This window comes from Eubalaena glacialis, chromosome 1 (assembly GCF_028564815.1).
Source record: "Eubalaena glacialis isolate mEubGla1 chromosome 1, mEubGla1.1.hap2.+ XY, whole genome shotgun sequence".
In the NCBI taxonomy this organism is placed as follows: Eukaryota; Metazoa; Chordata; class Mammalia; order Artiodactyla; family Balaenidae; genus Eubalaena; species Eubalaena glacialis.
Genome location: NC_083716.1, coordinates 205,839,662 through 205,866,687, shown reverse-complemented (window position 1 = coordinate 205,866,687; position 27,026 = coordinate 205,839,662). Strand labels below are relative to the sequence as shown.

The following is a 27,026-nucleotide window of genomic DNA, read 5'->3' as shown; positions in this document are numbered from 1 at the left end:
AGTAACAAGACAATATGAAAATAATTAGTAATTCTTGTTTTCTTTGATCATGTACTCTAGTGTGGGATCATGCAAAGCAGAGTCTTTATAACTGGCTCTGGTATGAAACTACTACATATAGTCATTATACTGAAGAAACCTCCTATGAGAATTCTCTTCTGGTTAAACAATCTGGATCACTACCACTTAGTTCCCTAACTCATGTCTTACGAAGCCTTACCCCTAACGCAAGGTAAGAATGAAAACTATAGTTTCTTTTTCAAAAACCTCTATATATTTTAAGATATGCCATACTAGGTTTTAATGGCGATACTAAAGTCCTTACTTAGTTTGCAGGATTGAGAGAAATAGTAGTAATAATAGTTGCCAGTACTGGGTTATGCATTAGGCAGACTACTCAGTAGTAGTCTCAAATTGCCCGATAATAAAACAGGAGTACCAGCATTTTTGTTTTTAATAGATTTTTATATTTCTGAGTAAGAGCATCTCAGTGTTCATCATAGAGGAAAAAGCAGAATTTTGATGGATTTTACTTAAATTTGATAGTTATTTTTAATTACATATTGAACATTATGATTCAAACACGGGGCCCTTTACATGAAACAGCTCATTTGATCCTCACAGCTCTTCTCAGGTAGATAGTAAAGGGCACAGAGATTTTGATCCATATCTGCGTGGTCCCAAAGCTCATGCTCTTAAATCTCGAACATCTTCGTATAGTGTCTCCAGTGAAGCCCTTCAGCAGCCTAACCAAGAGGCATACCTGAATTAATAAAAGCTAATTAATAAAGGCTAAGGAAAGTTGTATACAGCATAAGCCAGCAAAAAATTAATTGCATAATTAACCTGTTGAAAAAAGGTGTTTAGTAGCCTCACAGGAGGCCACAGAGAAACGTTAAGAGGCAAGTCCTGAGCATTCCTTTCCCAACCACCCCCTGCCAGTATCTCATACCACAGTGCAGTGTTAAAACTAGGAGACTGACATTGGCATAATCCAGAGAGCTTCTTCAGATTTCACCATTGATATGTGCACCCATTTGTACATGTGTGTGGGTTTAGGTCTGTGCAGTTTTGTCACATGTGTAGCCTTGTGTAACTACCACAGTCAAGATACGCAACTTTATCATCACAAGACTCCCTTGTGATGTTAACCCTCAAATGCTAATTTCAGTGAATTTTGTTACTCTATAAAGCTGTTTTTGTACACTTGAAGATTATCATGCAGTAATAGTGAAATATGTATTAAATGAATATCTAATCAAAATTTTTGATGGAATTGGGAATAGAAAAAGTGTTCATTTAATTTTACTATTATGCTTACTCCTAATGGACTGTTGCAAGTTATTCCATATAAACTTGGGAATCCATGCAATGTTAATGCTCTAATGCAATTATTTTTTAGCTGGGCATACCTAAATGTCTGTGTGCTAGTCTCCAATGCTTTTTTGGTTCATTCTGTACACTCCAGTATAATTTAGTCTTTACTTGGTATGAATGTGATTGATCAAAAAATCTTCACCAAAATTCAGCAGTGTAGTCAGTGGTAGTACTTAGTTATAAAGTGGTCATTCAGATGATCCAAAATATGCTTATAGAAATTATCTTCTAGACTGTCATAAAAATGAAAATGCAAAAGGTTTAAAATTTTTGCCAAATCCAGGGATTTCTGGGGAACTTAGTTTATGTAACACTGCTTCCAACCCAATAATTCTACTTGGTACACACTCCTACAGAAACAATCCAAAATATGAAAGAGTATTTATTTACAATTGTATTTAATTTAATAATTTAATATTTTTTATTAATTAAAATTGGAAGTAATGTGAACATCCAAAACCAGTAGGGAAATGGTCAGTTTGTGGTATGATAGATGAGCAGACATTAAAAACTTTAGGAAGAATTTTTAAAGACATGGGAAAATCAATAAGTGAAAAAGAGAGGTATAAAATGGTGTATACCATATGTAAATGCATGAATTTATGTTTTCACACTGCCTTGTTCCACAAAGACTTGAGAAAGCAGCATATGCATGTATGATCTCCACATCAAATGTTAGTGGCTGTTATTTTAAGGTTATGGGGTTAATATTTTCCTCTTTAGTTTTGATTATATATTCCAAGTTTTCTATAGTGGACCAACCTGTAGTCTAAAAAAAACCAAGTTGACTCTGAACAACGTGGGGGTCAATCTGTGCCTAACTTACAGTCAGCCCTCCATATCCACAGTTCCTCCGCATCCGCAGGTTCAACTAACTGGGGGCTGTGTGGTACTGTAGTGTTTACTGTTGAAAAATATCCACGCATAAGTAGACCCACGCAGTTCAAACCCGTGATGTTAAAGGGTCAGCTGTACTCCTAGTTTTTCTTTAAAAGGAAATAAAAAAGCTTCTCCTTTTTAAGTAGACCAGGATACGATGTTCCTTGAGAAAGGAACAGAAGGTAATACAGACAGGCCAGGTGTTTCACACTCTTTGTGTATTTTACTATTAGCTGTTATCTTTGAATGCTAACATTGTGGATTTGAATTCCTGTTTGTTTGTTTTTTTTTTCCTTAGGGGGATTTTCAGGCTACTAATAAAGTATCAGCTGGATAACCAGGATAACCCTTCTTACATTGGTATCCAATATATATTTTTTAATTAATTTATTTTATTTTATTTATTTTATTTTTGGCCGCGTTGGGTCTTCGTTGCTGTGCGCAGTTTTTCTCTGGTTGCGGCGAGCGGGGGCTACTCTTCGTTGCGGTGCGCGGGCTTCTCATTGCGGTGGCTTCTCTTGCTGGGAGCACGGGCTCTAGGCGCGCGGGATTCAGTAGTTATGGCACGTGGGCTCAGTAGTTGTGGCTCATGGGCTCTAGAGTGCAGGCTCAGTAGTTGTGGCGCACGGGCTTAGCCGCTCCATGGCATGTGGGATCTTCCTGGACCAGGGCTCGAACCCGTGTCCCCTGCATTGGCAGGTGGATTCTTAACCACTGCACCACCAGGGAAGCCCCATGGTATCCAATATTTATGATATTAAATTGTGTGACTTTCTGTTTCATCCCATAAATTGTTTTTTCTAGAATCTAATAATAGCACTGCAGTTTTTCACAGCAGTGAATAAATGGTTTGCTCTGTGATATCGTGTCTGCCATATCAAAAATTTTCAAGCAGCCCTACAGATACACTGCTGAACAGGCTGTTTGCCAGTACAAATTGAAAGACAAATCCAGCTTACTTTTAAGATTTCCTGTGCTACCTATGGATGTGTGTCTACCAACTACATATATTTCATATGCTGGGCATCTTAGATTTTCTTCCCCTTGAGTGAAATAATGTGTTAAATTTAAACACACATTTTAATAATCATTCAGCTGTCATTTGACTTACTAGTTCCCTCTTTAAAAAAAAGTCAACTTTATTCGCGCTGTTTAAAACTGCCCATGGGATTATGTCATACTTGGCCACAGTTGACTGCTTTCAACCAATCAGTTCTCTTTTAAGAATGTAAGCCACAGTACATAACACCTAAGTATTCCCTAGCTTTGCTTCTTCCAGAGATACTTACTTCAACACTTACTGGCTGCTTTGACATACTTTGGTAATAGCACTTTTCTGTGTTCTTTGGCATGGGTATCCATATATGGGGTCATGTCTTAAATACTGACTTATGTTCACATTATCTTTTGAACTCTCCAGGACTTTCTTTTCAAGACTTTTACCAGCAGTGTCGGGAGGCATTCCTCGTCAATAGTGATCTGACACTTCGGGCCCAATTAACTGAATTTAGGGACCACAAGCTTATAAGAGCAAAGAAGGTGAGACTTTGCTGCTGTAGCATTGTGTGCCAGGATTAGTGTATCTCATTTACTTAAGGACAAGTATGCCTGATTATGAAACTGAGGTTGCCTGATGGGTCACAAGGATCCATTTAGGCAGTGTGCCATTTGAGTTCTGTAGACAGAGAGAAGGTAAAAGTACTCTGCTTCAGAGTAGAGCAGAAGACTTATGACTTCTAGTCCAGAGTAACAGGCCATTAGAAACGAGTCAAATAATCCTATTTCCTTCTCCCTCTCTTCCTTCTACCCTATCATTAATCCAGTCTATATTTATTGAGCACTAACTTTATATGAGATATTTCACTAAGCATTAGGATACAGAAGTTAGCAAAAACCTAATTTCTTTTCTTATAAAGCTTAAAGTCTAATGGAGGAGATGGACATTTGCCAAATAATCACACACACGTAAAATTTAAACTGTGGTAAGTCCTGTGATCAGAAGGGACATGGTTCTAAAAGAGCATATTACAATAGGTGGATTTGACCTAGTTATGGGTATCAGAAGAGACCACTGAGCTGAGACCTAGGAAGACTAGGAGATAACTGGTCAGAGAGGGAAGGGAAGAGAATTCTAGCCAGGAACAGCATGTAAAGAGGCCCCAGACAAAAAGGCAGCCAGCATGACACAAATGAGGCTGAAAAGATAGTGATGTAAGGGGTAGACTATGCATGACTTTTAGGCCAAGGAAAGGGTTTTAATCTTTATTCTGAAATAATGGGAAGTCATTTAAAAAATTGTTCTGACAATGGTATGGAGAGTGGAATGGGGCAGGGTAAGATGGTGATTGCCAGAAGTCAAGGCACAGAGACCAGCTAGAAAGGTGTTAGTAGCCTGGGTGAGATGATGGTAATCTGGACTAGGGTAAAGAGAGAAGAGTGGTTGGATTCAAAATTGACAAGAATCGATGACAGATTGGATATGGGAGCCAAGGGAAAAGAAAGTGTCAAGAGTGATTCCTGGTTTCTGGCTTGCACGACCAGAGAGATGGTGGGATCATTGGATGAGAAGCTGGAAGAGCTACATTTTGGGGGAGACATAGCATGAGTTCATGGTCTTATATGTTTGGACTTCCTCTGTTTGAGGTTCTTCTGAGATTTCCAAGTAGAGATGTCAGCTAGGCATTTGGATTCCTGGGACAAGATACCAGAGAAAAAGATCTGGGCTAGAGATACAAGGTTATGATTCCTACATATTTAAGTTATAACTGAAACCAGGCATTGGTGAGACTATCTAGAGAGAGGACATATAGTGAGATTAGAGGGCCAAGAACTAAGCCTAGCAGTGTGACACTTAACGGCCAAGTAGAAGATAAGCCTGCAGAGGTGAAACAGCCACAGAGCCAAGAAAACTAAGTTGTCACAGAAGCCAAGAGAAGCATATTTTAAGAAAGGTCAGGGACTTCCCTGGTGGTCCAGTGGTTTAGACTCCACGCTTCCAACACAGTGGGCACGAGTTCGATCCCTGGTCAAGGAACTAAGATCCCACATCCCACATGCTGCGTGGTGCAGCCAAAAAAAAAAAGGTCAGCAGTCTCAGGAGCTGCCGAGAGGCCAAAAAGACAAAGACTGAAGATATATAATGAATTTAGGAAACTGGAATTCCTTGGTGGGCTAAGCAAAAGCTCTTCTGGTGACATGATAATGGTGGCAGTAGGTAGGTTGGCCTGGGTTGAGTGAGAAGCAAGGAAATGGAGTCCACCATTTATAGACAACTCTTCTGGAAAGGTGCCAGGGTTATATGATGGATGGAGAAGAATGAGGAATCTAGTGAGGGTTATTTTAAAATGGGAGATACCCGAACCTATAGCCAGTGGGAAGGATCCAGTTGAAAGGGGACTAAAAGAACAGAGAAATCAGTGGTATAAGATTTTAGAAAGAGCAGGAAGGTGGAAAATTAAATACCCACCTTCTTATCCTTTAGTCTTTTCCACTATAAAGCGGCTTAACTATAAATTCAGTGTACTTAATAGATATATATGCCTGTGTGCCCTCTAGCCTTAATTTTTATACTTTTATATTTATATAAAATATGAATGAAATCAAATCAATTTTTTGTTTAACCTACAGTAGGATTCAAATATATCTCTTACGAATGACTAACATCCAGGGTATTCTTACATCTTTTAGGGAACTGATGGAGTGGAATATTTATTAATTCCTGTTGACAATGGAACATTGACTGATTTCTTGGAGAAGGAAGAAGAGGAATTTTGAAGCTCTCCTGTACTCTTGAATCTTCTGTGGAAGAGTTGTACCCCAGCTGCCACTCCTCTAGTCTAAAGTGTTGTGTTTACATCCAATGTTAGACTCTTTTTCCAATGTACAAGATTTAAAATTGGGAGGGGGAATGTCATCAGTTAGAACCTTGATTATTAGCCTGGCTGGTGTACCATCCTAGTACTATGCAGTGGTCCTCAAGTTGGAGACAACGTGCCTTTCATTCATTACCTCTCTGGAGACTCCTTGCTGGAAGGGACAGTGTGCTCAGGGACTATTTGGAACTGGATGTTTTGAATTCTTTTATACCAGAGATGATATTCCTAATATTTCGAGGGCCTTTTAACACTCCTGGAGCTATTTGCAAATGTGCTTGTTCCAGAGTGTGGAAGTACAAAGACACTGCAGCATCACGTAAATCGGCTTTATCTGCTATTCCATGTGTCAGAATTGAAGAGTATAACAGAGAAGGCAGATCCTCTCTTACTGTTTCTGAAATGGCTTAACAAAAGGTGTAAGACTGGGGGAAAGTAGGTGATTCAGCTTTCTCCTTTTGGATTTAGGCTACCTGCTGATAGAGGAAGAAGGAGCATGACGCTGTTCAGTTGGGAGAGCAGGAAAAACATGAAGCGTATATAGGGTGCATGCCCATCCCAGAAAGCACATGAACAGTGACAGATCGCGCTGCTCAGGACAGTTAATGTCTGTGCCGTCACCTTCATGATACAAGTTAGAAGCCAGGCTAGAGAAACACAAACCTGAATTTCATTTTAGTTATTTTTTCAAGGCAGCAGAAAATAAAAATTTAACTATTCTTGTACATCAACATGTTTTTCTTTTCTTGAATAACATGCAGATGAGCAGCATATTAATGGCTGGCTTTAAATGAATTTGATTTCTCTATCAAGCGGGCCTAAAATTCACTGTAAGACATTTCAGTTTTTTTCTTAAAATGACAATTTCAAACCTCCTAAATACGCAAGCCTTTTTTTCTCTTAGGAAAGAAAAGAAGGCTAATCTTGGCCACTGTAGTCAGCTGATAGTCTTCACATACTCCCTGAACTATTTCATACTTGGAAATGAAATTCTTCATTAAAATATCACTGTAATATACTGCATCAGCATTTCTCACTCATTTCTCATCTTGTAAACCCCTTTTATGAAAGTATTTCCCAAAATGATCAGAATTTTTAAAATCATTTCTTTGTGTCATATAATGAAGTAATTTTATTTTAAATCCATGTATTAAGGGGTTTAGTCTTAAGCATAATTACTAATCAAAATATTTAAATTTATACATGAATAGGATTCTAAAATTTTAAATTGTACCAAAGGATATTCAATGAAAAGTGATTTTCCTTACCATCCCCTGATCCAGTCCCTTAGGCAGCCACTGACAGCAGTTTAAGCATTCTTCCCAAGGTATTCTGTGCACATCTAAGGGTATTTGTCTGTATTTCTCATTTTAAAAACACAAATGGTGGCATATGATACTTGCTGGTTTGCACCTTGTTTTTGTTTTTTGCTTAATATATTTAGTTTATAATAACTTACAGTATAAAAAAGTATACGAAATCTTTAATGAACTAATGTGCAAACTTTGCATTTGCCCTTAAATATCTACTGGTTTATTTTTATAATTTTTGTGTCTATACTGTTTGCAAGCAGTATGTGTGAATAGTCTTTACTATTAATAAAGAAACCAATTTGGATATAACCATTTTTTTTCATTTATAGTACTGGGTGTTTTTTACTAAAGATATCTTGAAGTGCTTCACAAGTTTTATGAGTGCATCTTACAGTTTTATATGTTCTTCATTACCTTGTTTCAACATCAGTGTTGCTTAAGCTCTATCAGTTTGATTGCTAAGGCTCCAAACTTCTGCTGTTACTCGCTTCTCGCAAGATTGAACAGACCTGAAACCTTGAAAGATTCTTCTGGCTTCTCTTAATAAAATGGCTAAAATAGGCCAAAAAAGGCACAGGGGATGCAGGACAGACAGTTACACTCTACAAACTTGGCGTAATACTGAATTCCTTAGGCAGGGAGTTCTAAACCGGTTCTTGTGATACTCCAGAAACTGAACTTTCTTAGCATCATGTTTGTCATTTTAATATATGAACATGTCATTCATACAAAAGATCAGTAAGTTTGAGGGATGGTGCATAGGTTTTACTTAAAAAAAATATTACTAACAAAACTTTAGAAATCTACAGTTGACCCTTGAACAACACAGGTTTGAATTGTGTGGGTCCACTTAAATGCAGATTTTTTCCAATAGTAAATACTACAGTACTACACAATCCACGGTTGGTTGAACCCACGGATATATGAAGAGAAACAGCATACACAGGGAGAGCCAACTATAAGTTATACTTGGATTTTTTACTGTGCAGAAGGTCAGCACTCCTAAACCCCACATTAAGGGTCAACTGTATTCTTCCCCCCAACCAATTCAAACCTGGAGCCAGTAGCAAGTTCACAATGTATTTTCCTACATTCTAGGAGGTGAGGTGACTCTTCCAGCTTAGTCCTGAGTAGCTCTCAGATATAACAGTGAGTCATGAGAGTCTGCCTCATCACAGATTGTGTCTCCTAAAAGCCAAGGGATAAATAAACTGTCATGTAAATGACTTTCTCAGGCTTTTTGTAATTATTTGATTTCTCTCCCTTGGGAGAGTCTCGCATACTTTAATTTTTCAAATTGCTGTTATGCCATGTTAATTCATGTTTGTTGAGAACTTACTAAGTAGAAGGCTCTGTGCTAGGCAGTTGAGAGAATATGGAAATGTGATGTGAAACATCTAGTTGAGGTTTTAACAGCATTAAAAATTACAGTATCCTTAATGTGTTGAATAAAGTAAATTTGAAATAACTAATGCTATGGAAAATATAACTAAGCATGAGTATAACAAAGCTCACTACCAAATTTTCATTATTTTGGCATATATCACTTGGGCCTCAAGTCTTAAGTATTTAGGTCACCTAAACACTTCAGCATCTTTACTTTTGCTACCCAAAGTGTGGTCCTCAAAATGGCAGCATCAGCATCTGCTGGGAACTTAAGAAATGCTTGGGCCCTTACTCGAGCATCTGAATCAATCTGCATTTTAACTAAATCTCCAGATGTTCTGGTACACATTAAAGTTTGAAAAGCAATGATATATACAACTAAGCGATCAACATGTTAAAGTTAACAGTTCAGAAAATTTGACAGCTGAAAGTAAATAATCTTGAGTGGTACTTTATTTTTTAAAAACTGCACAGGAAGAAAAAAATAAAAAATAAAAATAAATCCTGCATAGGATGTGTTTGGGGGTATTTTTAATTATTTAGAAATGCTAGCATGCCAGTAAAGAAACTGGATTTAACATAAAATTACTTCAACTCCATTGAGATCCTTACTGCTGTCGTCAGTCACTGTCACAGATGAAATCACATCACACCTTGAATGTGCTATAAAGAAAAAAGGAGGGTTTGAGAGCTACTGGCCTCAGTTTATTTCTTCATCATCACCTCTGACCATACCTTCCCTGCGTTGTGCTTTCCACCGTGACAATAATGAATTAATTACTTGGGTTTTTCAATGTGCTGTGCTGTTTCTCTAATTAGTGCACTTGTTCAAGCTGTCCCTCTTGACTGAATTCTACCCCCTTTCCCCAGAAGACTTTCCCTATAAACCCTATGCGTATCTTTATCATAGTTACTTAAGAGTTTATTGTAACGGTCATCCAAATTTCTGTCCTATCCTCCCCACATGTCTATGGGCCCAGCACACAGAAAGCAAACAATGAATGAATGAATGAAGCAAATACCATTAAGACAGTCTCTCAAAGCTGCTATCTCATTCTCTCTACTTTGACAAAGCTGACCATCTCATTGAAGCTTTCTACTTCTTGGCTTCTGACACTTAGCTGTTCTCCCACCTTTCTTGGTGGCTCCTCCAACTCTAACTGGGGGGCATTTCATAAGGCTCACTCCTATTGGTTATTTCTGTAGTGAATCAGTATTACAGATGAACCACCAAGAATAATTTATGTTAGGATCCCAAAGCCTCCAGGAGAAAAAAGATTGGTAGGAAAAGGATCCTACAAAGGAAATATAAAATTCTATGCTTTCTCATCTTAGACAAATAGTATTTTAAAAGATTTGCTTTTGCCATTACCATAGTAACATGCTCAGTGGAGAAATTGGAAATACATATAAAAGCATTAAAAAGAAAAAAACTCGGGGACTTCCCTGGTGGCGCAGTGGTTAAGAATTCGCCTGCCAATGAAGGGGACATGGGTTTGATCCCTGGTCCGGGAAGATCCCACATGCCGCGGAGCAGCTAAGCCCATGTGCCACAACTACTGAAGCCTGCGTGCCTAGAGCCCGTGCTCCGCAACTAAAGAAGCCGCTGAAATGAGAAGACCGCACACCGCTACGAAGAGGAGCCCCCGCTCGCCTCAACTAGAGAAAGCCCACGTGCAGCAATGAAGACCCAACACAGCCAAAAAAAAAAAAAAAATTTATTTAAAAAAAAAAAACCAAAAAACCTCTCATCATACCCCCCAGAGAAAATCACAGTTAAAATGGATTTTTTTTCCCTTCAGGATTTCTTCCATACCTCTCATATCAGTTCTGTCATCAATGTATTTGATTAAGATACACTGTAGTTAAGCACACAGGCTCCGGAGCCAGACTGCCTGAGTTTGTGTCCTAACTAACTCCATCACTTCCTAGCTACGTGGCCTTGGGCAAACTACTTAACCTCTGTTTCAGTTCCCTCATCTGTAAACTGGGAGTAACAATACTTATATGCTTGTTTATAAAGGATTGAAAGTGTTTATACAGCACCTAGAAGAGTGCCTGGCACAAAATTAATACTGTATAAGTACTCACTAACATTATTTTGAAAGTTAACCATCTTTATATTGAATACATTACTAATAAAATTATAGGTGAGTTACCTAAAAAGCAATAAAGCAATAATTACATGAATAATGATCATGTATATTTAAAACAAAAAGCAAAACTCATCCTGAGGGACTTCCCTGGCGGTCCAGTGGTTAAGACTCTGTGCTTCCACTGCAGGGGGCACTGGTTTGATCCCTGGTCGGGGAACTAAGATCCTGCATGTGGCACAGCATGGCCAAAAACAAAAACAAAAAAAACTCATCCTGATGATAAATCTCATCCTGATTCTGAAATTTAGGTGGGAGATTAGTGATCTAGGAACAGAAACATATAGACAGACCTTATCACCCTCCAGAGGCTACTACCTATATATAGGTGTTCTAATCCCAAGTTTTTAAAGTTTCTATGTATATATATATTTTTTTTTTGGAAAAGTGTATTTTTAAAATAACTAAGGACAGAGAGATATAGAATGACACATCCCATCGATAATTAAGCTAAGGAGATGATTACTTGAGCTATTGATATTTCCCAAGAATGTTAAGTAAAAAGGTTTACTCCATCTTTCCTAGAGGTTATAATGAATACGTATTATACAATATATTCTTTAATTTGTTCTTTATAATTGTTCTTTAATGGTAATTACGTTATTGTTTTTACCTTCTGAGCTACAGAACATCTGGTGAAGCAGATCAAGAAACCAGAAATGATAATGTACCTTCTAAGACATTCTTTCAGAAGGATACCCCACTGATTCATGTTATGCATTTGAGTCGGGAGCCATTCGATTTGTAGATTGGGTCATCTGGTTGTTCCTGCATGCATTATACCACATGAAGAGGGTCCCTGTCTATTTCTGACACGATAATATTAATCTTATTCTCCAAGTAAGCACCCAGCATATCTCGAAGATCAGAAAGAAAGCCTCGTTCAGTGTTGCTATGTTCACAGAGGATCACATTTATTCCTTGGGAAGCAGCATCCAGAACATCATGATGGGACATCTCACCTGCCAACAAAAGAAAGGACAAATACTTAAATATTAGACACAGCATCTGTGGAATGCTGAAACATAACAGCAGAAATACCAACTTTGCATTCTGTATGAAGCAAATGTAATACAGCAGAACTTTACACAGAAATCTAGAAAGTTATATGCATGTTTCTTACATGTCCTCCAATTTAAAAAGAGATACAGAATTCCAAATTCTTTCTGCTTGGCAGATCCAAGGCAAGTAACCAAATTCACACATCCAACAGTATCTAATACTGCCATAACTAGACCTGTAGGAATACCCATTCAAAATGTTTCCACAGTAAAATAAATGACCATTGCTAAGTAAAATGGGGCTTTCAAAAAGTTTCTTTCTTATGTAACTATTAAATAGCAAATACCTCAAGAAAATCCTAGGCTTAGCGTGATGTGAAGCCCACACACTGCAACGAAGAGTAGCCCCCGCTCGCTGCAACTAGAGAAAGCCCGCGTGCAGCAACAAAGACCCAACGCAGCAATAATAAAATATAAAATGAATAAATAAATCTTTAAAAAAAAAAAAAAAAGGAAAATCCTAGGCTTACTTCCCAGAGACTCCTTTACACTTTGTGAGTACCAAAATTTTCAGCATCAACCGTAGTCTAATTCATAAGGATGAAATGAGCTTAAGGTTATTTCTAAATTAAAAGCAAGGTATTTTCCTTTGACTTAGGCAAAATGCCTAGAAATTCTGAAGTTACTGGTGGAAGAGGATCTCATCTTTTGTGAAAAGATTTTGGGAAAACTCAAATGTTTTGAATTTTAAAAAACACCATTTATGAATCTGATGACTTCCAACTTAAGAGCAAAAATATATTATGCACAATTTGGCTTGTTCATAAAAAGCGTAATTTTGAAATGTACTTAAGAGATATAAAGGCATTAAAAAATAAGGTTCTTAGAAAAAAAATCCCCCCTGCCCAAATCTTCAATTCCCCACACTCCCCCCTACCCAAATATGCATCATTTCATTATAAGGAATAGTTTTTATTCAGGCACCTTTTAAAACATCTTAATCTAAGTAACAGTAGAGAAAAAGTAAAAGGAGAAAAAGACACTAGGGTGGCTCAGTTAGAAGTCATGCTTTAGGAAAGACAATCTGGCTGCCTGGACTATTATAAATGCACTGGCTGGAGAAGGCATGGAAGTGGGAAAATCCATAAAGACCCTGCAATAACACCAGAAGACAAAGGAAAGAAAGGCTGGCTCAGGATGGCAGATATGGGAAAGAAAAAGCAAATGAAAGACAATTTATATTTGCAAGGAGCAAGCTCGCCATCTGCTGGTCTTTCTAGGATATTACCCTTTATGACCTAACACATCAAGCTCAAAGGAAGGGTGATGAAACTGGTCTTTTGGCTGGGGCTTCCCATCCCTGAAGTTATATTCAAAGTGATGCCTCACAGACCATAGACATCTTAAGTTAGCCAGATAAGAAGATATTTTCTGTTTCCCCAACTAACCAGATAGGAAGGACATTTTAACATTTTGGAACTGTGTGAATTTATCTTATGTACATATTGCTTTATAATAAAAAAACTAATTTAAAAAAAGTCACTATTTATGAAGAAACAGACACTCCAAACTGAGAGATATGCAACAAAGCAAATGGCCTACACTCTTCAAAAATGTCAATGCTCTGAAGACAAAGTTTAGAACTATTCCAGAGGTAGTGTGTGATCATGGATTGGATATCAACCTGAAATCATCACAACATGGTCATGTAAGAGAATGTCCTTGTTCTTAGGAGATACAATGCTGAGGTATTTAGGGGTAGAAGGTCACCATATCTGCAATTTATTACAAAACAGTTTGGGAGGAAACATGTAAATATATAAATATACTTATGCATACACAAATATATAGACACATATATTGTATGATATGTTACAGAGAGAGAGAGAGAAAATGTACAAATATGGCAAAATATAACCATTAGTAATCTAGGTGAAGGGTATACAGGAGTTCATTGTACTATTCTTGCAACTTTTCTCTAGGTCTAAAATTCCTTCAAAGTAAAATGTTAAAGTTTTAAAATAGAAACACCATGTTGTAAGATATCAAATTGCCTATACACTGAAAGTTTATTTCAATCTGGTATAAATTTGAGGGCTTATAAAAATCTCACATCTTTAGAAGGATAGAAAAGAAAACAGATAATGGTCACATACATTTTTAGTTGATTCAAAAAATACATCATGCTTGCTCAGATGCTGCACCTCTATACTTAGTGATGTGACAATGTTTCAAGTGCAGCAGCCTCTGTAAGGGGGTGTGCTAGACAATAAGGCATGGGTGTGGGTGGCAGGAGAGGCCTTAGTAATGGAGGGCCCCAGAGGTAGCCAAAGGAACTGGGGGGGGCTTAAGACCCTTGAGTCTAGTCCTAGAAGTGGGATAAGTAATCTTTAATCCCCAGTCTCCTAACCCTCAGGAGGTGCAGAGGTGGAAATACCGCTGGTAGAAGCAGTGTGCAAAGCGCCTCCAATTCCTTGGAGGAATGATGGGCCAAGTTACCAGTTAGGTACTACCCACAAGGACAGAGTATAAAGCCTGGGAGCCAAACAATTAATGTCCAATAAGAAATGCATACTGTAGGTTAAGAACAAAGTGACAGGAATCGGGAGAGGAAGTCATGACCACCAGGGGCAGGAGCTGGACACTGTCAAGAAAAAGCTTCTCAGGGGAGGTACCTTTGAGCTTACCACTAGAAGTTTAAGAAAGTGGCAAAGAGAAGACATCTTAGCCAGGGAAAACAGCATGAGCAAAGGCTGCATGAAAGAGGATGAAACACTTAGGCTTCACCAGGACAGCTGACGGAGATCACTGAAGGGTTTTTAGCCTGGATAATATTATACACCATCATATTTGTACTTTTTAAAGTTAGTTTTGGGGGAGTGTGTGGAAGATTAAGATTAGAGGCTTGATGAAGTACTTCAGGTAGAGGATGTCTGGATGGAGATACAGGTAAAAGTTCTAGAAAGATTTTGGAGTTATAACTGATAGAAACTGATGATTGTCTTTAGGGCTGAGTAAGAGGAACCATTTTCTACCTAAGACAACAAGGTAAAAAGTGTCCCATTAACTTACATAAGAAATCTGAGAGAAATCATGTTTAGGAAGAAGTTAGGTTAAATAAATGCTGAACATCAGTTTTTTAGATAATCCAATTGTTTAATGATTTTTTCCCCCTCCACAAAGAATATGGTATGTTCCCAATTTTGGCATAGTCCCTATTTATTTCAGGTTCAAATAACAGATCCATCTATATGTCAGATGCTGTCCTAAAACCTGCTATTATTAGATCCATCTATATGTCAGATGCTGTCCTAAAACCTGCTATTATTAGATCCATCTATATGTCAGATGCTGTCCTAAAATATGCTGTTTTTTAACTTGAAAGAAAATAAACCGAAGTAGGGAAGGGATGCACAAGAAAAGGGTAGAAAAAAGATCCAAAGGCTGTCCTACCTGTGAGGTAGAGGTCGGCCTCTGTTCCCTGAAGGACGCTGCTCCCAGAACCAGCGCACACGGCCACGACTTTGACTGGGGACTCTTCCAGATAAAGGAAACAAGAGGCCACTACTTTATAATTCCCCTTCATTTTAATATTATAATTTGTACCGAGAATCCTAAATGTAATGCAGATTTCACTCCTAGTCTCATCACCAGTACGTGAATTTTGCTTACCAAGTTTTAAAAAATAATAAAACACATCTTCACATAGGCAAACAGACTATTCCTTGGCAGTGCAGAGCTAACCCAAGGCAGCATTATTATTCCTTCAGATGTATGTTGCTGCAGAAGCCCACATAAGGCACCCCTGAATAGTATCAACCACTATTAGCACTAGGCTTTGGACTTTACTGCAATGCTGCTCAGTAAAGCAACCTCACCTGGGTCTCCAGGCAACAGTGAGAGGTAAGCAGGTAACTCTCTGTTCCCAGGTAAGGAAGCTAAGGAACTAAAAGGGCTAGTTAGAGGATGCTACGAATGGATCTGACACACATTTTTTTAAATACCGTATTTATCCTAAAAGAGCATCCTCTGAAGAGTGAAATACAGAATCTTTCAAGCCAAAATCCAATAAGTGTTTAGCACTTAGGTTTCTAGAATGGACACTTCATTAGTGGTATTTCAAAAGAGTGGCACTGGAGCTGGTCAGAAGTCCAATCCCATCTCTGCCACCGACCCGTTTTGGAAACGAACCCTCATGAGTTGTTTGATCCAGCTGTGGACTTTGGATAAGTTTCTCTCCAAACCTCAATTTTTTTCACCTATACAGTGGGAATAATGACACCTCCCAGACAGCTAACGACGGCTAGCATTTACTGCACTTAATGTGTGCCAGTCACATGAATTATACCACCACCTCGATGAGTTAGGTTTTATTATTTCTGCAGTTTTTACAGATGAGGCTACCAGGACACAGGGGGTTAAATAGCCTGTCAAAGTCACGCAGCAGACAGGACAAATGTGAACCCAAGGCGTTCAGATTCCACACTCATAACACCTGCACTCCACTCGCCGCCTTCACAGTGGGAACTCACACACTCAGGACACTAGGTACAGTGCTAGGCTCACTGCAGGGATCCAACAAATGTTCTGTCCGTTCCTTTTGTTACCCAGCATACTGGGGAAAGCCAAGAGGAAAGGCAGTGGCTACGAAACTCAGAAACTGCACTGGATCACATCACTTAGCACTACCTCACTATAAAATACTGCCAGTATTGTAAAATTTAAGATTTGCATTGTAACTGGAGCAATCACAATTTCCAGCTTTCTTCCTGGATATTGGTAGGATTGCACTTCATACTCTCCCTGGGTTGAATAATTCCGGACAATGAGTTGAACAGAATATGTATTTCCAGACTAGAATGTCTAACTGATGGTTTGAGACCCTCCCTCTGCAACAGTGCCCAGTCTACAAGAAGCAAACTTCCCCCACCGATTTGAGATGAATGTGGAGTGTGCCTGAGAAATAAATCTTGTTTAGGCCAATGAGATGTACACCACAGTATAACCTCAACCACCCTGATCGATAAAGTAAAGCAGTCATCTCCTGTGAGCTACTGACACAGCCAAGAGTTTCAAGTTTGTCCAACAGTATCAGTAAGTATACTGGACAAATAAAGGAGACATATTTACCTAAGGTCTTCCCTACTCCAAGAGCAAGGCGAACATGAGACAGTTTTAGGTGCCTTTTGATTTGCTCGATCATGGTTGCCAAGGAGACCGACTCATCCAGTGTGCATAACCGTCCCATCCCAGTATGTAGAAGCAGAGGCTGAAGAGAAACAGAAATTAGAAAAACTGTACGTCATCAGTCCTAGAAAACAAATCCATAGAACAAACAGCAAATGCTGAGATCAATAAAACAAGCATACTATCAGCTTGCTATAAAACCAGCTCCAGGCTAAAATTAGGGGATGCAAACCTGACAAAAACATTCTCTGACTTCTAGGAGCTCAGTCTCCTGGGAAGGCAGATGTTTAAACAATGAAAATAAAAGTGTTTTTAAATACAAAGTAGGTATTGTCCTTTTATGGGAGCACAAAGGAATGACAAAATAAATGAGTTGAGACTAGGGGAGGTGGGTACTTGGAGTAAGTGGAGTCAAACAAGGTTCTACAACGACTTGGGTCTCGAAGACAGACCAGAAAGGAGTTAAAAAAGGAGTGATGTCAAGGGCAGTGTGGTGGGTTAGGGGCAGGGTGAGATGTGGAGAGGCATTCTAAAGAGAGAGATCACGTACAAAGGTGCCAAGGTGGGAGAGACCGCACAGGGCAGATGGAAAAGCAGACAGTGTAGCTGGTATACAGAGCAAGGGATGTGGATGGAGAAGACGTGGAGACAGGGGTCCTTGCCAGTCATGAAGGGCTTCACACTCTAAGCTAAAAAGCCTGGATTGTCTCCTACAGGCACCCACTCAGGAGACTACTCATATCCCAAGTGAGAAGATGAGAGTTTCAACTACTGTGGTGGCGAAGCAAACGGAGAGGAGAAATATTTTGTAGATTGAGGGACAGAATCAGCAGGGCTTGGATTTACAGGGGCAAGGGAGAGTTGTGCAAACCGCAAATAAGATAGATGATGACGCCACCAATAAAACAGAAAAAAGTGGTATTTCAAGGCGTGGTATGGGGATAAGGTCAATACGTGTATATATTGGATTTTAAATACTTGTAAGAGTCATAAGTGGAAAATGTTCAGAAAGTGGCTGGAAATATAGGTTCTTTTAAAATTTTTTATCTTTTACCTTAAGAAAGCATTCTGAGACAGGAAGTAAAGACATAGGAATCATCATACAAATGGCTGTCAAGTTAAAGGAATGAATAAAACGGTCCAGGCAGAGGGTGTAAGAGACTGAACCTGTAACTGAGTCTCTAATCCTGAAGAAGTACCACTGTGGTCTAAATGTTTCTGTCCTCCTCAAATTCATAGGTTGAAATCCTAACCTACGGATTAGGAGGTGTAGCCTTTGGGAGGTACTTAAGTCATGAGGCTGGAACCCACACGAATGGGATTAGTGCTTTAGAAAAGAGGCTCCAGAGAGATCCTTAGTCCCCTCCACCATGTGAGGACACAGAGAGAAGGCGCCATCTTTGAACCACAAAGTGAACTCCCAACAGACACCACTCCGAATCTACCAGTGCCATGATCTTGGACTTCCCAGCCTCCAAAACTGTGAGAAATAACTTTGTTGTTTATAAGCTATCCAGTCTGTGGTACTCTGCTATAGCAGTCCAAACATGCTATAGTAGCCCGAATGGACTAAGACAAGTTCCAACATTTTCTTATTCCTGAAACATCTCCTGTTTTAAATATACTTTCCAGGGCATGACATGCCTTCAATCACCACTTTGTATCTAATAATTTACATATGAGTTTGTCAAACAAAAATGCACAGTAACATATTTTTTATTACCTTCTCCAGTGACAGAATTTCAGTCTTCTGATAATATTGTCTGTTCTGGGAAAGAAAAGCCACCACCTCCATCAAAGCTTGCTGAGTACAATTCAGACTGAGCCGTGTTTGCTCTTCATCATCAGTTCTAGAAAAAAAGTCACTTCCTGGTTTAGGATAAATATAAACAATGTATTTAAAAGAATCCACAGTTTACAACCTCCTATAATAGGAGATTAGATTTATATGGAATTTAGGATTTAATTCCAAGCCAAACTATTTTCTAGAATAGTGTTTCTCAAACTTTCACATGCATCAAAATCATCTCGTGGCCTTATTAAAACAGACTGCTGGGCCCTACCCCCCGAGTTTCTAAGTCAGTAGGTCTGAGTGGGGGCTAAGAATTGATCTTTCTAACAAGTTCCAGGGGACGCTGATGTGGCTGGTCCAGGGACCTCACTTTGAAACCCCTGTTCTAGAACAGTTCTCAGTCCTGGTCGTGCATCAGAAATCTCCTGCTGGCTTCTTAAGATAACAGCTGCTGGACCCTTCTATAGATCCAGTGAAACAGAACATCTATGAATGGGGCTGGGGCAAACTGAATTTTTTTAAAGCCCTAGAAAAGTTAATTTTCAAACATCACTGAATACAAGAATCTCCTGGACAGATTCTCAGGCAAACCCCATTCTAATTACACAGATCTAGGATAAAGCCAAAAATCTGCATTTTTCATAAGCACCCATTAGCAATGATTCAGAGGTCCCTGAATCACCGTTTAAAAAGCAATACCCTTTAAAAAAAATAAAAAAATAAAATAAAAAATAAAAAAAGCAATGCCCTTGGGAATTCCCTGGTGGTTCTGTGGTTAGGACTCGGTGCTTTCACTGCTGGGGTCCGGGTTCAATCCCTTCAATCCCTGGATCCCTGGTTGGGGAACTAAGATCCTGCAAGCTGTGGGGCGCAGCCCAAAAAAAAACCAATGCCCCAGAGCCTCTCCAAAAAAACTAGCATCAAGAAAGTTTTGTATTTAACCATAAACTCTAAATATAATCATAGAATTCTAGAACTAAGACACCTTACAAGATAATGCGGAAGTGTAGTTTCAACACTGGAACCATCTGCAGAGATTTGAAAAGAAAAAGCAAAAACAATGCCTGGCCCCCAATCTAATGGTAAATCCCAGATATTACCTGTAATATGGAGAAACTGGAACCAAACTAAATGTGCATCAGTTTTTTAAAAAGTCCATCAGTTAGGAAGAGGAATACTTCAAGAAATTACAGTACATTCATAATAAACACTGCATAGCAATTAAAAAGAGAGATGTACGTGGAAAGATTTCTAAGACATCTTAAGTTAAAAAGGCAAATACAGCATACCATTTAATTAAGAAAGCAATAAATAAGACAAAACTACACATTTCTTTGCGTCCCTATACGTGTTTGGAAAGATACCCACTTCTCTGAAAACAAAGGAAAAGACAACTTGAGTTGAAGATACCGGGATTGAGTAGAGGGGACAAGGAGAACTTTTGTATTGCTTAAATTTTTCATGCTTTATTTGTATAATTTTAATTTCAGTATTTGCACAGTATTTCAGTATGGTAAAAGACACCATGACTGGAACCTATGCAAAATCTTATAAACAATTTTTCTTAAGATTCTTGGAATTCCCCAATATTATTAGAGGACATTTACTATGATTTTACTATAATGTATCTACACTTAAAAACCACTTATCAAAGAGTCACTTTTTGGTGTAGCCTGATATAGATTTCCATTTTAGCTTTGTGCAGTGGCAGTATCGTAGCCAATGGGGTTTACCCAAGGTGCGATTATTGCAATAGATTTCCATTTTATAAAAAAGTCATTATATCTTTTTTTTTTTTTTTTTAAAGGCAAATGTTTAATGAATCATGCTCAAATACTAGCTAGTCAATGAAGAACTTTAGGTTCAAAGGGTCAGATATTCTGCAATCCCAAGAAATCGCAATCAGCTTCTCGTTCTGGTTGTGTATTTTCACATTGCATTTTGTGGCCACAAAATTAGTTGTACATTTTTGAGCGTTGATCTAACACTAAAAGATTCAAATTAGGAGGCTGAAAGAAAACATTTTGTATCTGTGTATTTAAAAAAAATCTGTGGATGAACAAGGAGCCAGGCGTCAGTTTCCAATGGGGGGAACGTTCTCATGGAGGTACTGTAAGGCCAAGTCAGTCCACTTCATTTCTTGTTCTTTAACAGACTCTGTGGTGCCGCCATTGTCCTGTTCAGGTTCAGGAAGCTCATTCAGCACCTGGCCCAGCGCGGCGCCCGCTTCCACCGGCTCTTTTTTTTTTTTTTTAACAATTATTAAGTCCTAGCTTTATATAACTTGTCTTTTATGATGCTTTAGTAGGTATTAGGGTAAATCAACCCCCCAAAAAATCTCTAATGAAGCAACATTTTTTTTTTAAATTAATTAATTTATTTTTGGCTGCACTGGGTCTTTGTTGCTGTGCAGCAACCGGGGGCTACTCTTCGTTACGGTATGCAGGCTTCTCATTGCAGTGGCTTCTCTTGCTGCGGAGCATGGGCTCTAGGTGCGCGGGCTTCAGTAGTTGTGGCATGCGGGCTTAGTTGCTCCACGGTATGTGGGATCTTCCCGGACCAGAGTTCGAACCCGTGTCCCCTGCATTGGCAGGCGGATTCTTAACCCCTGCGCCACCAGGGACGTCCCTGAAGCAACATTTTGGTATCTCAGCCCTAATTAAATAAATGATTGACCTTCCAAGAGGCACTTTAATGTATTTTTCTTTTCAAGTGTTTGGGGATCATCATTTGCTGGGAACTGATAAAAGTAAACCTATGGGGACTTCCCTGGTGGTGCAGTGGTTAAGAATCTGCCTGCTAATGCAGATTCTAGAGCACTCTAGAGCCCGCGAGCCACAACTACTGAGCCCACGTGCCACAACTAATGAAGCCCGCGTGCCTAGAGCCTGTGCTCTGCAACAAGAGAAGCCACGGCAATGAGAAGCCTGCGCACCACAAGGAAGAGCAGCCCCCGCTCGCCCCAACTAGAGAAAGCCTGCATGCAATGAAGACCCAAAGCAGCCAAAAAAATAAAATTAATTAATTAATTAACTTAAAAAAAAAAAAAAAAAAGTAAACCTATGTTATCAGCATATAACTAGGATATATCTGCATACCCTAAGGTAAAAATAACTTTCAACATTGCCAGGAAGATTAGAAATACTGTAGGATGTGTGGTATAGTCCCTCCCACATAGAAAATAGTCAATAAGTGTTACTTATCATTTTTATTGTTTTGAAAAGATCCCATGGTTCTCCTTAGGGACCCACAGGCAAATGAGAAGTATGCTGCTTTGTAAACCCACCCTAGGAAAGTGATTTGCTGCAAACTTAAATAACAGAGTCATAGAATTTGTAAGAAAGATTCTTACAAATTAATATATACAAAAAGAGGAAACGATATTGTACCTAGCAGAAAAAGAAGTGACAGATACACCTGCAATTCCTTTCACTGCAGAAATGACTTTGTCCAGGTCTTGGGTATGGGTAACATTGAATTCTACTCTGTGTGTTCCCTCTGTGGGGTAGTCAGGAGCTCTGGAAGCATGGATGGGCCTGGAGGTGCAAACTCCTAGAAAAAAAAAATTGTCAGAAATTGGAGTTTTTGTGGGTTTATTAAAAAATTAGAAAGATAAACCACTATGGGCAAAACTTCTAAGAAATGAGTATTTTTGAAAAGATTCATTCTCAGATGCTTACATAATATACACACACATACATATCCCTTATATATACATCCAACAATCCCTGTAATTTAGGGATTTAGTACAGACATACAGAATCAAATTTATTTTCAGATTTTCCAGAAGACTCTTAAATATCACAAGAAGTTGGACAAGACTGACTCATGAATTTTTACATAACATATAGAATTGTGACTGCCTAAATTTACTCATGTAAACTATGATTCAAGTCGCAAATGCTCATAATTTACTTGACCACATTAATCCAGATTATATCATCACAGAAGCTTCAGCCCAAAATGAGTAAACTAAAAAGACTTACTAAAAGCTAAAACACATATGCTGAATTCCCTCATTGTGCTGGGCATAAGGACTAATTCAATAAAACTCTATTTGATTGACATATGAAGTATATTTTGGAGAGGCTTGAGCTTTCAGTTCAGTTTAACAAGCATTTCTGGAGTGCCTGAGTGCCAGGCACTGTGCCACATGAGTAAGGAATCACAAAGCTCCATCAAAAATGAAGATTTCCTATGCTGTCCTTATTCACTAAGGATAAAAATTTCATTTTTCAAATGCAATTTAATTGCCAGATTTCAGCAAGATTATTTTAAAATATATTATATAAAAATAGAATAATGGGGCTTCCCTGGTGGCGCAGTGGTTGAGAATCTGCCTGCCGGTGCAGGGGACACGGGTTTGAGCCCTGGTCTGGGAAGATTCCACATGCCGCGGAGCTACTAGGCCCGTGAGCCACAACTACTGAGCCTGCGCGTCTGGAGCCTGTGCTCCGCAACAAGAGAGGCCGCGATAGTGAGAGGCCCGTGCACCGCGATGAAGAGTGGCCCCCGCTTGCCGCAACTAGAGAAAGCCCTTGCACAGAAACTAAGACCCAACACAGCCATAAATAAATAAATAAATAAATAAATAAATAATAAAAATAAAGGGAAAAAAAAACAGAATAATGGCCCCCATCCCTAAAACAGTTAAAACACTACTGGAAAGACATTCTAAAATTTCAAAGCACTGGTAGGGAAAATCCTGAATATGAAAGAACAAGAGGCTTCTCACCAAGCCCTTTAGCCAGCCAGTTGTTGACTCCCTGGGGAGCAGCATCATAGGCCGTGTGAGGAGAGTAGATCCCGACTCTGTTCTCCAGCGCCCGGATCACCAGGCGCTCTTTCCAGGTTTTCCAGGTGATGCGCTTCATAGGTCGGAAAATGGGCGGATGGTAGGAGAGAATGAGATCCGCCTTCTTCTGCAGCGCCTCCTCCATCACTTCTTCTGTCAAATCATTGGTTAGGAAGAGTGTGTTTACAGTGTGTGGTGGGCTTGGTTCCACCAGTAATCCAACATTGTCCCAACTCTCAGCAAATGAGAGGGATGCAAAGTCATTCAAGGAGGAAAGGAGAGCCTGTAGATCCATGAAGGAACGGGAAGAACCGCGGATCAGGGAATGGACTAGGCGGACTGCCGTGGGGACCAGGCGTACACGAGATGACAACATGCATAAGTCAGGTAAAACTGAGTATCTGAAGTCAAAACACAGAAAATGGACCTTTGAGACAGCAAAGCATGTGAGCAAAAGAGCTGTAGTCCTACGTGCCTGGCTTCAAATACTGGCTCTGCCACTTACCGGCACGTGGTATCACAGGTCAGTCATTTAACCTCTCTTAGCTTGTTTTCTCATCTACAAAATGGAGACACTATAACTTACCTCACAGGCCATCTGGAGGACTAAATGGATTAATATGTGTAAGTCACCTTGCACAAGCCTGGTGCACAACACACAATTATGTTCCTTCCCTCCTCCCTGCCCCCTCCCACACACCCTTGTTCTTGTTCTCCCCACCCGTGCTTCAACCACCCTTCTCCATTTCTCTAAATATTATCCTTTCTTCCAAGACCCTTTCGACTTCCTAAATAAAGCTTTTCTTGACAAACCTTCCCTTTCAGTGTCTTCCCTCTCCCTGTCCCACCTGCTTTTGCACTAGTTATTCTCATAATATTATATTCCTTTTTGTCTGTCTCCCCCAGTACGCTAAAGCTACTGGAGAACAGAAACTACCTTTTCTGTATCTCAGGATCACCAACATAGGCCAGCACTAAATGCTTACTATACAGACTGACACAGTCCCCCTTCCCCCATCATAGCAGAATTTGGAGTTACGGTGGTACATACTGACATTAAAAAGTGCTTTATCAAAAGAGTAACAATAGGGCTTCCCTGGCGGCGCAGTGGTTGAGAATCTGCCTGCTAACGCAGGGGACACGGGTTCGAGCCCTGGTCTGGGAAGATCCCACATGCCGCGGAGCAACTAGGCCCGTGAGCCACAACTACTGAGCCTGCGCGTCTGGAGCCTGTGCTCCACAACAAGAGAGGCCATGATAGTGAGAGGCCCGCGCACCACGATGAAGAGTGGCCCCTGCTTGCCGCAACTAGAGAAAGCCCTTGCACAGAAACGAAGACCCAACACAGCCAAAAATAAATAAATAAATTAAAAAAAAAAAAAAAAGAGTAACAATAACATATTTAAAAAGTTAAGTGTTTTGTATGGACACCAAGGGGGGAAAGTGGCGGGGTGTGGGTGGTGGTGGGATGAACTGGGAGATTGGGATTGACATGTATACACTAATATGTATAAAGTAGATAACTAATAAGAACCTGCTGTATAAAAAATAAATAAAATAAAATTCAAAAAAAAATTAGTTAAAAAAAAAAATAGTTAAGTGTTTTATCAGCAGCCAGAACCATGGGATGCACAGGTGAGTCACTCTGTGAATGGGTAGGGTCAAGGCAGGAAAGGACAGGAGCTGCTGCCCCCGAGCCAACAGCTACCTGCCACACAAAGGCCAGAATCAAGAGGTGGGAGAGGTGAAGATGTAGGGGCCCATACAGTCTGTAAGCCTTGTAGACATCTATATCCAAAACAAAAGATAACACTGTCAGCTCCATTCTTAAATTTAGTATCTATGAACACTTTTGTTTTTGAAAAAAAGCATTTCATGGTATGCAAAATAATTAACAAGAAAGCATAGTCAATTGTAAATTTAATGAAATACTCATAACTCAATTTCAAAAGCAAATTTTTTTCAATATTTGTACGCAGAAATATTTAATATTGGGACTTCCCTGGTGGCACAGTGGTTAAGGATCAGCCTGCCAATGCAGGGGACACGGGTTCGAGCCCTGATCCGGGAAGATCCCACCTGCCGTGGAGCAACTAAGCCCGTGCGCCACAACTATTGCGCCTGCGCTCTAGAGCCCGTGAGCCGCAACTACTGAAGCCCGCATGCCTAGAGCCTATGCTCTGCAACAAGAGAAGCCACCACAAGGAGAAGCCTGCACACCGCAACCAAGGGTAGCCCCCGCTCACCGCAACTACAGAAAGCCTGCGTGCAGCAACGAAGACCCAACGCCGCCAAAAATAAAATAAATAAAAAAGAAATATTTAATATTTAATGCACTTATTCAATATACAGTTTGGAGTGAGGTGGAACCACTCGAACCTGGGGTCTTGGAAGACCTTCTAAGGGTCCTTATACCACTTCCACTCTCCAGATTCCACGTCCTGATAATACTCCACTCTCCAGACTCTTCTAAATCTGGCAAACCCTCAAGTGAAGCTCTAGTGGGCCACCACGCCGGTTCTGTTACCTACTGTTACATCTGAAGGAGCCCTTGTAAGTAACAAAACACTCCCCATTTCCTACGAAGCTGAGTAGCTTGAAGTCACAATTAAAGAGAATGAGAATGGGAGGCGGCAGAGCATGGTGGGAAGAGCAGCGACTCCAAAACCAGACTGACTCCCAAAGCCACAGCTGTCTCAGAGGACTCTACCTCTGTGGTTTCCACCTCTGAAGGACGGTGCCCAGCTCCCAGCGTGGTTGCAAGGTTTAACCGTGAAGCTGGGAACAATGCCTGGCCTAGAGTCCGCACTGTTTGTTATTAAGATTCATTAGCAAGGCCCACTTTACAGCCTGCGAACTGCGCCCTCTTGTTTCAGTCCCACTTCAGGCCTTTTCTAGGACAATGAAGAGCGCAGGTGGCACGACCGATAAGTCCGTGAGTTAAGTCCACGGCCCCTCTAGAGCGCTATGCTCTCCCGCGGCAAGCCGGTTTTCTGCGCCTATCTCCTCCCCTGCCACCTTTCGATGCAGCAGGATCCTAAACCACAGCCCGCCGCCAAGACCTCAGCCACCCACGCTGGAATTTAACCCGCCCAAGACTCACCAGCCCCGGGAACTCCGCGAGCGCTACTTCCGGTCCTGCGCGGAACTTCCTGGCTTCGTGAAAGTGGGCGGGGCGGCGGAGGCGGCCGGAGGTGGTCTTGCCGATTTTGCGTCTGAGCCCAAGGCACTTCTAGAGGTTGACCAGAGTTACGTTTCTTGTCCTAGTGTA

The 27,026-nt window shown here is 40.0% G+C and overlaps 2 protein-coding genes across 4 annotated transcripts in view; one reads left to right on the top strand and one right to left on the bottom strand.

The window, feature by feature from the left end:
- ORC2 (origin recognition complex subunit 2) overlaps positions 1–7,201 on the top strand; it is a 49,138-nt gene extending 41,937 nt beyond the window's left edge. For both annotated transcript variants that reach the window (XM_061203793.1, XM_061203787.1), the window contains 4 exons: positions 61–232; positions 2,555–2,616; positions 3,677–3,795; positions 5,944–7,201. In XM_061203793.1, the coding sequence (XP_061059776.1) occupies positions 61–232; positions 2,555–2,616; positions 3,677–3,795; positions 5,944–6,030 (440 nt within the window). In that variant the 3' untranslated portion in view covers positions 6,031–7,201. The remainder of the gene's footprint in view (positions 1–60; positions 233–2,554; positions 2,617–3,676; positions 3,796–5,943) is intronic.
- Positions 7,202–10,530: 3,329 nt separating this feature from the next.
- Positions 10,531–26,930, bottom strand: NIF3L1 (NGG1 interacting factor 3 like 1). Of its 2 annotated transcripts, none has more exons than XM_061186246.1 (7): positions 26,859–26,930; positions 23,696–24,156; positions 22,350–22,512; positions 18,892–19,018; positions 17,112–17,250; positions 15,435–15,518; positions 10,531–11,942 (listed from the first exon to the last, which is right to left on the bottom strand). In XM_061186246.1, exons 2-7 carry the CDS (start codon positions 24,129–24,131, stop codon positions 11,758–11,760), a joined length of 1,134 nt encoding a protein of 377 aa, XP_061042229.1. In that variant the 5' UTR covers positions 24,132–24,156; positions 26,859–26,930; the 3' UTR covers positions 10,531–11,757. The 2 variants fall into 2 exon arrangements, with proteins under 2 accessions (XP_061042229.1, XP_061042238.1); XM_061186255.1 differs by lacking the exon at positions 26,859–26,930 and adding an exon at positions 26,466–26,589.
- Positions 26,931–27,026: the final 96 nt, after the last annotated feature.

Excerpts from the sequence above, each read along its gene's own strand:
- NIF3L1 (XM_061186246.1), bottom strand. The coding sequence starts at position 24,131 with ATGTTGTCATCTCGTGTACGCCTGGTCCCCACGGCAGTCCGCCTAGTC. Across the intron at positions 15,519-17,111 it reads TGGAGTAGGGAAGACCTTAG|AGTCCCCAGTCAAAGTCGTG; the intron begins GTAAATATGTCT and ends TTTATCTGGAAG. Across the intron at positions 11,943-15,434 it reads GGCCGACCTCTACCTCACAG|GTGAGATGTCCCATCATGAT; the intron begins GTAGGACAGCCT and ends TTTTGTTGGCAG.